We start from the raw sequence: 12,430 nt of genomic DNA on the forward strand, positions 1-12,430 counted from the left end.
CGACTCCTCTCCTCCCACAGGGAGCTGGGGGGGAGGGGCGCTCTGGTCCCGCCGGGCCCGGGCTTGTATCTTACCCCCTTCGCAAGGCGCTGGGTTCTCGCAGGTGTGGATGTGGTCTGGCTGTTGTCCTGTGTCTTCTGGTCTCTCTTTTAGGAGGAGTTGTATTTGTTGTATTTTCAAAAATATATATGGTTTTGGGAGGAGATTTCTGCTGCTCTACTCAAGCTGCCCTCTTGTCTCTGCCCCTGAACATCTGTTTTATGCTTATTAGATGTCTTTATATCCTCTTCAGTGAAATGTGTATTCATGTTTTTTTGCCAGTTTTCTAATTGAATTTCAAAAAAATTTGAGTTCTTTATATACTCTACTTTCAAGGCCTTTGTCAGATATTGGTTTGCAAATAGTTTCTGCCAGTCTATGACTTCTCTCTTCATCCTGTTTACAGGGTCTTGCTAAGTAAAAGTTTTTAATTTTGATGAGGTTCTATTTATTAATTTTGTTTTTTTATGGATCAAGCGTTTGGTGTCAAGTCTATGACTCTTCACCTAGTCCTGGGTTGTGAAGATTTTTATCTTTTTTTTTCCCTGAAAGTTTTATGATTTAATGTTTTACATTTAAGTTCTCAATCTGGTTTGAGTTAATTATTAAAATAGGTTTGAGGTTTAAGTCAAAGTTCATATGAATGGTTTTGCCTATGGATGTGTAATCACTCCAGAACCATTTGTTGAAAAGGCCTTGATCCACTCTTTAATAGTAAAGGTAGAGGAGTTACCTTGAAAAAAGAAGAACAAAACAATGCTATTTATGATGATTATGTTTTATTCAATACAGTAAATGTGAAACTAATAAGAGAAATTGTGGAAAGGAGGATAAAACGTACTATTTACAAATGCTATGATTTTATATCTAGGCAACTAAATTGAAAGGAACAAACTGAGATGATAAAACAATTCAGTAGAGTTGACTGGCTTAAAGAGATAACATGAAAATTATATAATTCCAGCAGTGTCAGAATAATGGGAAAAGTTGAATCTCAGTTATTATAGCTTCAAATATTTGAAGATGTCTCAGTGAATGGGAGTTAAGCCCTGATGGCCCATAAGCTTTCATGCCTTGGTGTTCAGTTTACTCCTGGAGATAGTAACTGAGGCCAGAGGCCTGAACTGAAACTGTATAAAACTGGGGATTGGGAAGGGGCAAGCTAATCTATGAACTAGAACTAGTAAAAATGCCCACCAGTTCAGGACATAGGATAGTAGTGAGCCATATACCTTTGGACTTGTGGCTTTTTAAGCCTAGTGTAAGAAATGGAAACTCCAGCATTGTGTGGAAATCCGGGGTAGGAAAACTAAAGTAGAAATGTGTTTAAAACTGACGAATGTTACAGAGCCCTGGCAGAGGCAACCATTAAACTGCCCTTTAGGGGATTGCTCCTTAATCCCTGAAATGTGGGACAGCTCTCCCAAAGCTGAGTATGAACGCATACAAAACTGAAAAGCACCTTAGTAAGAAGATGCAACAAATGGGAAAGTTTACAACTGAGGAACTGATAATAATAGATCAGTTTGTAAAAGGACTTGATTATCTAATAATATGTAGTCCACTTTCTGCCTTTGTCCCCTAATGTCCTTTATAGTTGTTTGGTTTTGCTTTGTTTTGATATCCAGGATCAAATTAAGGATCATACATTGGATTTAGTCATGCCTTTTAATCCTTTAATTTAGTTCAGTTTTTCTGCTTTATTGTATTTTAATGATAATAATTTTCTTGAAAGATAATGTTCAGTTTGCCTAAAAGTCTTTGGTTAGCTCCCTTACTCGATTGTAAGCTGTATGAGAACAGGGAATATATGTCATTTATCCCTGCTAATTAAATTAAATCTAATGATTTTATGATAATTTGGGGTGCTGTGCTTCATAGAAGGAAGGGAAAGGGAAGATTAAATAATTCTTAGTCCTTTTTCTTTTGGTTAGACACACATATCCATGGAACCATAAGGATCCCTGTGCCTCCTGCATTGATTTTTCAAATGCTACAGTGTACACCACTGTTACATACTCTTTAGAGTTTATTTCACTATCAGCAACTGCTAATAAATAGGTTCTTCCAGTTCTCTTCTCCGTATTCATCACAGTTGCCATTTCCTTTTGAAAGTGAGGAATATTTGGTGGGTAAGGATAGCTAAAATATAGTCACACGGTTTATCATTATCCAAGGGGGGGAAATGTAACTTCATAAAAGTTTTAATAAAGATAATTCATGAGCAGAATATTTTTAAAAGTTGGGCATAGAAATATTCAATTTAAATTATTATAGAATTCTTATGTAAATATAGCTCTTCCCCTTAAAGCATCATGGAACTCTGTAATTACAGGAGTAAGTTTTTTGCCGTTTGATGTCGCTGGGAATACATGATTTTATTTTATTTCTTCTCTTTGGTTGCACTTTATTCTCTTTGTAGCTTCACAAGTATCTGACTATGAGGCTCTTGAGCATATTGTATTAATTACAGTTTAAAAGTAGTGCTTTAAGCTAAACTCTGTTTTCTACCTTTATCTCGTATCTACCTACCACTTCAGCATTTTATTAAAAATAATAATAATAGAGAAATGTGGTATCCACATATAAATCAAGTTTAAAAATCAAATGAATATTCATATTTGAACTGACTGTGTATAGTTCATAATGCATGAACAAAACCGAAAGCTTCTGTGATGACTGCCCTTGCACTGTTCACCATGTAACTTATTCACTATGTAAGAATTTGTACTCCATGTAAGAATTTGTTCGTTATGCATCAGAAGATTGGAGACTGATGAAAATTAGGCTTGGGGTGGATTAATGATTGTGCATTGAGTATTGACCCCCCTATACAGAAATTTATTGTTGTTAACAACTATTTGATCAATAAATATGAGAGATGCCCTCACAAAAAAAAAAAATATATATATATATATATATATATAAACACTTCCAATTGTAAAATAAATAAGTAACCGGGATGTAATGTATAGCATAAGGAATATAGTCAAAATATTGTAACAATTTGGTATGGTGATAGCTGGTACCTAGAATTATCATGTATATAAATGTTGAATCACTGTGTTGTACACCTGAAACTAATGTAATGTAATACTGTTGTCAACTACCCTTCAATAAAAAAAAAAAAAAGAAAATTAAAAAACTTAAGTATGAAAAAAAAAAAGTAGTGCTTTAAGGATACAGTGGAAGGAATATTTAATATATCCTAATAGGAATGTAAATTCTGACACTAATACTAGTAACTTGTTTTTTAATAGTTTATTGAGATATAATTCATATACCATATAACCACCTGTTTAAAATATACAGTTCATTCGTATTTAGTATATTCACAAATATGTACAGCCATCAGTAGTTTTAGAACATTTTTATGACCCCAAAAAGAAAAGCCTCATACTTTTTAGATATCACCACTGTATCTTACTACTCCTATCCTGAGCAATGACTAATTTATTTTGTCTGTCTTAGGTTTCCCTATTTTGGATTTTCATATGAATGGAATCATTTGATAGTGTGATCTATTATAACCAGCTTCTTTTACTTAGCAAAATGTTTTCATGGTTCATCTGTATTGTAGCATGTATCAGAACGTCATTCCTTTTTGTGGCCAAATAATATTCCATTGATGGATACACCGTTTTTTAACCATTTATCAGTTGATGGACTTTTGGGTTGTTTACACCTTTCAGCTTTTGTGAATAATGCCACTGTTAACATTTGTGTCCAAGTTTTTGTATGGACACATTTTAGTTTCTCTCCTGTATATCACTAGGAGAAGCATGCTGTGTCATAGAGTAACTCTGTGTTTAATTGTTTAAGAACTGTGAACTGCCTGTTTTTTTTTTATTTTTGAGAGGGCATCTCTCATATTTATTGATCAAATGGTTGTTAACAACAATAAAATCCTGTATAGGGGACTCAATGCACAATCATTAATCAACCCCAAGCCTAATTCTCAACAGTCTCCAATCTTCTGAAGCATAATGAACAAGTTCTTACATGGTGAACAGCGCAAGGACAGTCTTATCACAGAAGTTTTCGGTTTTGATCACACGTCATGAACTATAAACAAGTCAGATATGATTATTCATTTGATTTTTATACTTGATTTTTATGTGAATCCCACATTTCTTCTTTATTTTTTTTTAATAAAATGCTGAAGTAGCAGGTAGATGCAAGATAAAGGTAGAAAACATAATTTAGTGCTGTAATGCCTGACTGTTTTTTAAAGCAGCTGTACTGTTCTACATTCCCTCCAAAAGTGTATGAGGGTTCCATGTGCTCCACATTCTTGCCAGCCCTTTCTTGTTTCTTTGAATCTAGCTATCCTAGTACATGTGAAGGATATTTCATTTAGGTTTTGATTTGTATTTCTCTGTTAGCTAATGACATCGAGCTTCTTTTCTTATATTCATTGGCCATTTACATATCATTTTTGGAGAAATGGATATTGAAATCTTTTGTCCATTTTTAAATTGGGTTATCTTTTTAGATTTTTAAAAATTGAAGTATGGTTAATACACATACTAATCTTAACATTAGTTTCAAGTATACAACACAGTGGTTCACCAGTCACCCAAATTATTAAATCCTCATCCCCACTAGTGCAGTTACCATCTGTCAGCATAGGAAGATGTTACAGACTCACTGGCTATATTCTCCATGCTGTATTACCATCCCCATGACCAACTTACATTTTGATTGAGAATTTTTGTGCCCCTTTATCACCCTCCCCCACCCACCTACCCTAACCCCTCCCCCATGACAGCCATCAGTCACTTCTCATTGTCTGAGTGTGCTGCTCTTTTGTTCATTTTGTTTATTTTGTTTTTATATTTCACAAACAAGTGAAATCATGTGGTTTTTGTCTTTATCCACCTGGCTTATTTCACTTAGCACAATATCCTCTAGGTCTGTCCATATTGTCATAAATGGCAGGATTTCTTCCTTTTTTATGGCTGGATAATATTCCATTGCATATATGGACCACATCTTCTTTATCCAGTCATCTGTTGATGAACATTTTGGTTGCTTCCATATCTTCAGTATTAAAAGTAATGCAGCAATAAACATAGGGTGCATATGTCTTTCAAGCCAGGGATTTTATTTTCTTTGGGTAAATTCCTAGAAGTGGAATTACTGGGCCATGTGGTATTCCTGGTTTTAGCTTTTTTGAGGAACCTCCATACTGCTTTCCACAGTGGCTGCACCAATTTAAAATCCCATAAACAGTGTAGGTGGGGTCCCATTTCTCCATATCCTTGCCAACACTTTATTTCTTGTCTTTTGGATAGTGGCCATTCTGACTGGTGTGAGGTGATACTTCATTGTGGTTTTGATTTGTATTTCCCTGATGATTAGCAGTATGGAGCATCTTTTCATGTGCCTATTGGCCATCTGTATTTTTTCTTTGGAAAAATGTCCAGATCCTTTGCTCATTTTTTATTTGGGTTATTTGTTTTTGGTGTGAGGCATATGAGTTCTTTATATATTCTGGATGTCAGCCTCTTAATGGATAAGTCATTTATGAATACATTCTCCCATACTGTAGGCCACCTTTTTGTTCTGTTGATGTATAGAAGCTTTTTATAGTTTGATGTATTCCCACTTGTTTGTTTTTTATTTTGTTTCCCTTGCTCAAGGAGATGTATCCAGAAAAAAATTGCTCATCCTTATGTTCAAGAGATTTTGCCTATATTTTATTCTGTGACTTTTATGGTTTCATGTTTTACATTTAGGACTTGAATCCATTTTGAGTTTACTTTTGTGTATTCAGTTAGACAGTAATCCAGTTTCATTCTCTTGCATATAGCTGTGCAGTTTTCCCAACACCAGTTGTTGAAGAGACTTTTTTCCCCTTTGTATATTCATATATTAATTGGTCAGTTAATGTATTTACCATATATTAATTGACTATATATGTGTGGATTTATATCTGGGCTCTCTATTCTGTTCCATTGAGCGATGGGTCTGTTTTACATTTATCTTTTTAAATTAAAAGATAACTTAAAAATTATCTTTTGAATATGGAAGCAACCTAAGTGTCCATCAGTAGATGAATGGATAAAGAAGATGTGGTACATATACACAATGGAATATTATTCAGCCATGAAAAGAAAAGAAATTCTACCCATTTGTAACAACATGGATGGAGGTAGAGGGAATTACACTCAGTGAAATAAGCCAGGTGGAGAAAGACATGTACCAAATGACTTCACTCATTTGTGGAGTCTAAAAAATAAACAAAACTGAAGGAACAAAATAGCAGACTCACAGACTCCGAGAAGGGACTAGTGGTTACTGTGAAAGGGAGGGTGGGTGGGAAGGGAAAAGGGGATTTAGAGGCACTATAATTTGCAATCACAATATAGGTAGGTCACAGGGAAGGCAGTACAGCATGGAGAAGACAAGTAAGGACTCTTAACACATTATATTACACTGATAGACAGTGACTGCAGTGGGCAGGGGTTGAGGACTTGATAATATGGGTGAATGTTGAAACCACAGTGTTGTTCATGTGAAACCTTCATAAGATTGTATATCAATGATACTTTAGTAAAAAAAGTAAACAATATCTTTTTAATATGGAAACAACCTAAGTGTCCATCAATAGATGAAAAGTTAAAGAAGATGTGGTACATATACAAAACAGAATATTTTTCAGCTATAGGAAGAAAAGAAATCCTATTTGCAACAACATGGATATATCTAGAGGGTATTACGCTCAGTGAAATAAGCCAGGTGGAGAAAGACAAATACCAAATTATTTCACTTATTTGTGGAGTATAAAAACAAAGCAAAACAGAAGGAACAAAACAGCAGTAGACTCAGAGACATAGAGAAGGGACTAGTGGTTGCCAAAGAGGAAGGGTTGGGGAGGGAGAAGGGGATAGAGGGGCCCTATAATTCGTAATCACAATATAGATTAGTCATGGGGACAGTTGTACAGTGTGGAGAATACAGTTAACAATTCTGTAACATGTTACTACGCTGATGGACAGTGACCTCACTGGAGGGGGTGAGGACTTGATAGTATGGGTGAATGTTGAACCATTGTGTTGTGTGTTTGAAACCAATATAAGATTGTGTATCAATGATACTTTAATTTAAAAAACATTATCTTTTTAAAGTTGGGTGGTCTTTCTATTGAGTTGTAAGAGTTCTTTGTACAGCATACAAATCCCTTTTCAGATAGGTGATTTACAAATACTCCCATTCTTTGAGTTGTCTTTTTACTTTGTTGATAGTGTCTTTTCAACCTCTAAAAGTTTTTAATTTTGAAAAAGTCAAATTTTGATACAATTTTGGAGAATTTTTTCTTTTGTTGTTGGCACTTTTGGTGTCACATCTAATAATCCTTTGTCCCATCTGAGGTCATGAAGATTTACCCCTCTCTGTTTTCTTTTGAGAGTTTTATAGTTTTGACTGTTATATTTAAGTCCTTGAACAATTTTGAGTTAATTTTTACATGTGGTGTGGGGTAAAGTGTCCAACTTCATTGTTTTGCCTGTGGCCATCCAGTTGTCCCAGCACCATTTGTTAAAAAGACTATTTTCCCCCTATTGAGTGGTGTTGACAGCTTTGTCAGCCATCATTTGACTGTAGATTATGGATTTATCTCTGAACTCTTAGTTGTATTTCATTGATCTGCCCTCATGCCAGTATTATACTGTCTTGATGAATACTGTTGCTTTGCAGTAAGTCTTGAAGTCAGGGAATGTGAGTCCTCCTACTTTGTTCTTTTTCAGGATTGTTTTGCCTTTCTGGTCCCTTGTAATTCAATAGGAATTTTAGATAAACTTGTCGATTTCTACAAAGAAGTCATTTGGGTTTCTGATAGGGATTACATTGAATCTGTAGATCACCTAGTAGAGGACCGACCTCTTAACAGTAAGTCTTCTGACCCATGAACAAGGATTTTTTTGTTTTGATCTTTAATTTCTTGCAATGATTTTTTTGGTAGTTTTCAGAGTAGAAATTTTCCACTTTCGTTTATTCCAAAGCATTTCTTAAGTATGATGCTAATGTGAATGGAACTGTTTTCTTAATTTCATTTTCATATTTAAAAAATTTCATGACAATTTCATTTTCAGAAATAAAACTGATTTTTGTACATTGATCTTGTGTCCTACAGCCTTGCTGAACTCACTTATTAATTCTAATAGCATTTTAGTGGATCCCTTGGGGTTTTATGTATACAAAATCATGTCATCTGTGCATTGGGATAGTTTTACCTCTTTTCCTTTCCAGTTTGAATGCTTTGTATTTCTTTTCTTGCCTGATTGCCTGGCTAGAATCTCCAGTACAGTATTGAATAGGTGTAGTGAGAGCAGACATCCTTGTCTTGTGCCATGTCTTAGGGGAAAGCATCTGGTCCTTCACCATTAAATGTGATATTAGCTGTAGTTTTTTGTAGATGCCCTTTATCAGATTGAGGAAGCTTTTTGTTTATCTCAGAAGGTCTTTCTTTTGCCTTCATATTTTGAAAAAAATGCTTTGCTCAGTGTAGGATTCTTGCATGTTTGTTTATTTAGTAACTGGCTGGATTATTTTAGTGAAGTCTCTTCTACCATCTCAATCCCCACAGCGTTAAGCCTCTCGTGGTGCTCCTCAGGGAGGCATAGCTGAGTTCTCCCTATAGTCACCCTGGAATGACTGGTGCTGGTGTGGCTTGCTCCCTGACCAACCCAGCTGTTAAATTCCACTAATTGCCTAGACTGCTCTATTGTTTTCAATAATGCCATTACCACCCTGCATAAGGAACCCTTGATAAATTCTTTAACATCTCAACTTTCAGATACTGCCTGTGTGATACAAGAGGCCAAGAGAATTGATTTCCCCTACTTATTTTCCTTAAAAAATGAATTCGTTATATGTGGAAGTACTCTTATTTAGCAGGGTATTTTTGCACCTGACTAGAGTGAATAAAGGAAATGAAAATAATAGCAGTTGGGGAACTTTAACATGAGGGTTATTGTACTATGGTTGACTGAGTTCTTCTCAAGTTGGTTGGAGGTGTTGCAGTAACTCTTGCCTTCATTGACCTGGCTTAGACATCAAAGTCAGCAGTCTTCCTCCTCAGTTTTGCTGTCATCTTAGGTTTCCTTTTTTTTTTTTTCTTTCCAGGGGCCACTCAATAGTGAGTCTTCCAACCAGAGCTTGTGCAGCGTGGGGTCCTTGAGTGATAAAGAAGTAGAGGTAAGAAACCACATCCATTTGCAATTGCAAGACTTCGTATTCCCACACTTCCAGTCTGTGTTAAAGGATTGCACTGCAGAGCTTCCCAGGGCACCGTTAGGGTCTGTGTGAATGGCTCCCCTTTGAGGTATGTGCTCTTTGTGTCTGTATAGATGTGATGTGGTCCTGATGGTTTTTTATTATTATAATCTTGTGTGGGTGTTATCTTCCTTTATTAAAAAAATTTTTTTTGCTTAGTTGCCATCAATAAAAGGCAGAAATTTTCAGTTGCAGCTGAATTAGGTTAGGTGCCCTTGAATTTTTAACACTTTTCAGTACTTAAATAGAGTGGGTCAGTGTAGCCTTGGCCAACTTTAGTAACAGAATTTGAAGATGATTTTTTTAGGCAGATAACCTAGCTGTATGGATGTGGGTCCAAATCTACAACCATCTACTTTGCAGTTAGATATAAGTTTCAGTAAAGTAGAGCCAGTTGATTGATTAGGCAGATACTCCCTTTTTGAAAAATAGGGTTTGGATTTAAACTCTTTTAAAGTATAAATACTGTAACAGCTGCTGTCTGACAGCCTTGTATGCTAGATGTTTGTACTACATCTGTGCTTTATAAAATATCTTATTTAAGCTTTGCAACAAATCCAATTTACAGATGAGTAGATTGAAGCTCTGATATTTTAGAAGTTTGTCAAAATTGTATAAATGGTTTGGTTCCAGACCCTGTACTCTTTTCATGACACTGCCCAGAGTGGGACATGATTTAGGACTTGTCTGTGTCAGTTAAGTCTTCCTTATAAGTTTGATATTTTTTATAAACTCTAATTTTCATAATGTGAAAATTTTAAGAAAATGCTAATTGTTATGTATATGGTGTTTAACAGACTCCTGAGAAAAAACAGAATGACCAGCGAAACCGGAAAAGAAAAGCTGAACCATATGAAACTAGCCAAGGTAGTAATAATTTCACACCAATAAAAATACTAAATTCTTATGGACTTAGAATTTTCCAACTTACACTGAATAATTAGTTTGTATACAGAGGTTCCTAACAAAGGAGATTTGTGTATCTCAGGGGACTACCAGGCTGTTTATTATAGACTTGCCATTTGATACACACATGACAAAACTGTCAGTTCTTTGGGGACTCTTGTTTTCCCTGTTGTAAGTCGATGATTTTCTCATCACAAGTTTTTCTTCAGACTAAACATGTACTGTACCGAAAAGCACTTACCTTGGAGTTTTAACTATGTTTTGCATAATTATCAGTGATTTGTTACAGGCAAGCAGAAATGGTTTCATTTACATAGTTGTCCTTTCTACCTGCTTCCTTGCATGTCAATTATTGAATTGAAAATTATAACTATGGTAGTTATAATACCAAATATTTTCATATAATTAAAGAAAGAATAAATGGTTTGGTTTGGCTCTCCTGCTGCCCCCCGTTCTAAGCAATTGAAGCTCTAGTCTTTTTTACATATTTCTTCTTAATTGTTTTTTTTTAATCTACAAATCATTTTTTTACTTTTGGGGGGGAAATTCTCCCAAAGTGACAAGGTCACATAAAGGTTTTTGTGAATTAGAATAAACCCGTTTGTTTTGAACTCTTATTCTCTTAGATGGTGATGTAGATTATAGATTAGTTTTATTTTAATTTACAGTAGTGGCATAAGGTAGTCTATTTATAAAAGAAAGATGGGTGAATCTTCAAGGAAAGCAAGCTGTGGAAAAGTCTTCTTTCACTGTTTATTTAGACATTTATTATATGGAGAAAACTGTGTCTGCTCTTAGGATACAGGTATTTTGGCTCATTTGTTAAAAGTAAAGCCTGCACTGGAATTGATAACAACATATGCAGTTACTGAATACACAGTACATTTTAGTGAATGATGGTTTACATGTGTTATTGGAAAAACTATACTTACTTTGGTTTCATTTGCAGGGAAAGGCACTCCTAGGGGACATAAAATTAGTGATTACTTTGAGGTAAGTTAAATTTTTTGGGAAAAAAATCTATAGTGATTTTTTAAAACCTAAATCCTCACATTCATTTAAGGCTTAATAAAGCAGTATTTTGCCTTTTACTGTGTGCTTTTCCCCTCCTTCTCCATCTTTATCAGCCTGATGCCACCCCTTCTCTCTCTAAGAGGAAACTGCTGCTAACTTCCTAAAGCTAAATTTGTGATGATGTGTCTTGTCTGTGATGATATAAAAATTCACAAATGAGGTGATTTTTCTCTTGGCCAGACTAGGTTCCATGTCTTACAAAGATTGAAGTGGAATGACTTGAACCCCTCTTTTGTCCTCTTCCCTGTAGTCCATGGAGCATGTAGCGAGCTCACTGACCCGTGGTTAATGGTACTAAAGAGGACACTGGCAGCCACTGTACCGCTGTATTCCTGCTTCCTGTATTTTGAGACCAGAAGGGAAAACATTCTTCTCTTACGTCCTTTCAAAACCATGTGTACCTTCAGCTTTCTAGCCAGCCATGTTTTCTTTTTATCTTGGTACATTTCTGCTGGAGCTCCTTCTTAAAATCTCATTGGCAGAATTTGACTTAAATGACATTTTCTCTCTAGAATAAGATGTATTAAACTTAAAGGGGTCATATATAATTAAGACCTGTTTATATATTAATCTTTTACTCTCCTTATCTGAAGCATAGTACTGTTTTGAATTATTCATATCCATTTTTCCCTGTTGGCCAGTTTGCTGGGGGAAGCGGGCCAGGAACCAGCCCTGGCAGAAGTGTTCCACCAGTTGCACGATCCTCACCGCAACATTCCTTATCCAATCCCTTACCGGTAAGCATTCACCTGTAGAAATTTGACACCTGTTGTAGGAGACAAGAAGCCCAGGAACACTCAAGTGAAAGTTTCTCTTCCATTAATTACCCAAGGGGAATGAGGCATTAAGGAGAAACATTCATAGTATTATCTATCAGTCACTTAGATTCAAATCTGTACATTTTCATTTTAAAAGAACTAACTCTATTTCTCAGTATAATAAATTGCCTCTGAGCCTACATCTGAGTGTTCTGTCAGGGAAGTGATTTCCAACCCAAACATTAGGTTTTCATGCTTGCCAAACTTATATGTTCTTATAACAATTCTTTTCTTACAACTTTTTTGATTAGCTTGTGGCATTTGAATTGTTCTCAAGGCTTATTCAGTGACGTAGTAGAGAAGCTATATAAACT

At 35.3% G+C, this 12,430-nt stretch overlaps 1 protein-coding gene across 4 annotated transcripts in view; it reads left to right on the forward strand.

Annotated features, from left to right (window-relative positions):
- The window catches only part of TLK2 (tousled like kinase 2), a 118,510-nt gene that overhangs the window by 40,646 nt on the left and 65,434 nt on the right, over positions 1 to 12,430 (forward strand). For 3 of the 4 annotated variants that reach the window (XM_036899760.2, XM_036899761.2, XM_036899762.2), the window contains exons 3-6: positions 9,169 to 9,240; positions 10,116 to 10,185; positions 11,174 to 11,217; positions 11,940 to 12,035. In XM_036899760.2, coding sequence (XP_036755655.1) covers positions 9,169 to 9,240; positions 10,116 to 10,185; positions 11,174 to 11,217; positions 11,940 to 12,035 — 282 coding nt within the window. The remainder of the gene's footprint in view (positions 1 to 9,168; positions 9,241 to 10,115; positions 10,186 to 11,173; positions 11,218 to 11,939; positions 12,036 to 12,430) is intronic. The other variant, XM_036899763.2, reaches the window with a different exon arrangement.

The sequence above is a fragment of the Manis pentadactyla genome, chromosome 4 (assembly GCF_030020395.1).
Source record: "Manis pentadactyla isolate mManPen7 chromosome 4, mManPen7.hap1, whole genome shotgun sequence".
Lineage (NCBI taxonomy): Eukaryota > Metazoa > Chordata > Mammalia > Pholidota > Manidae > Manis > Manis pentadactyla.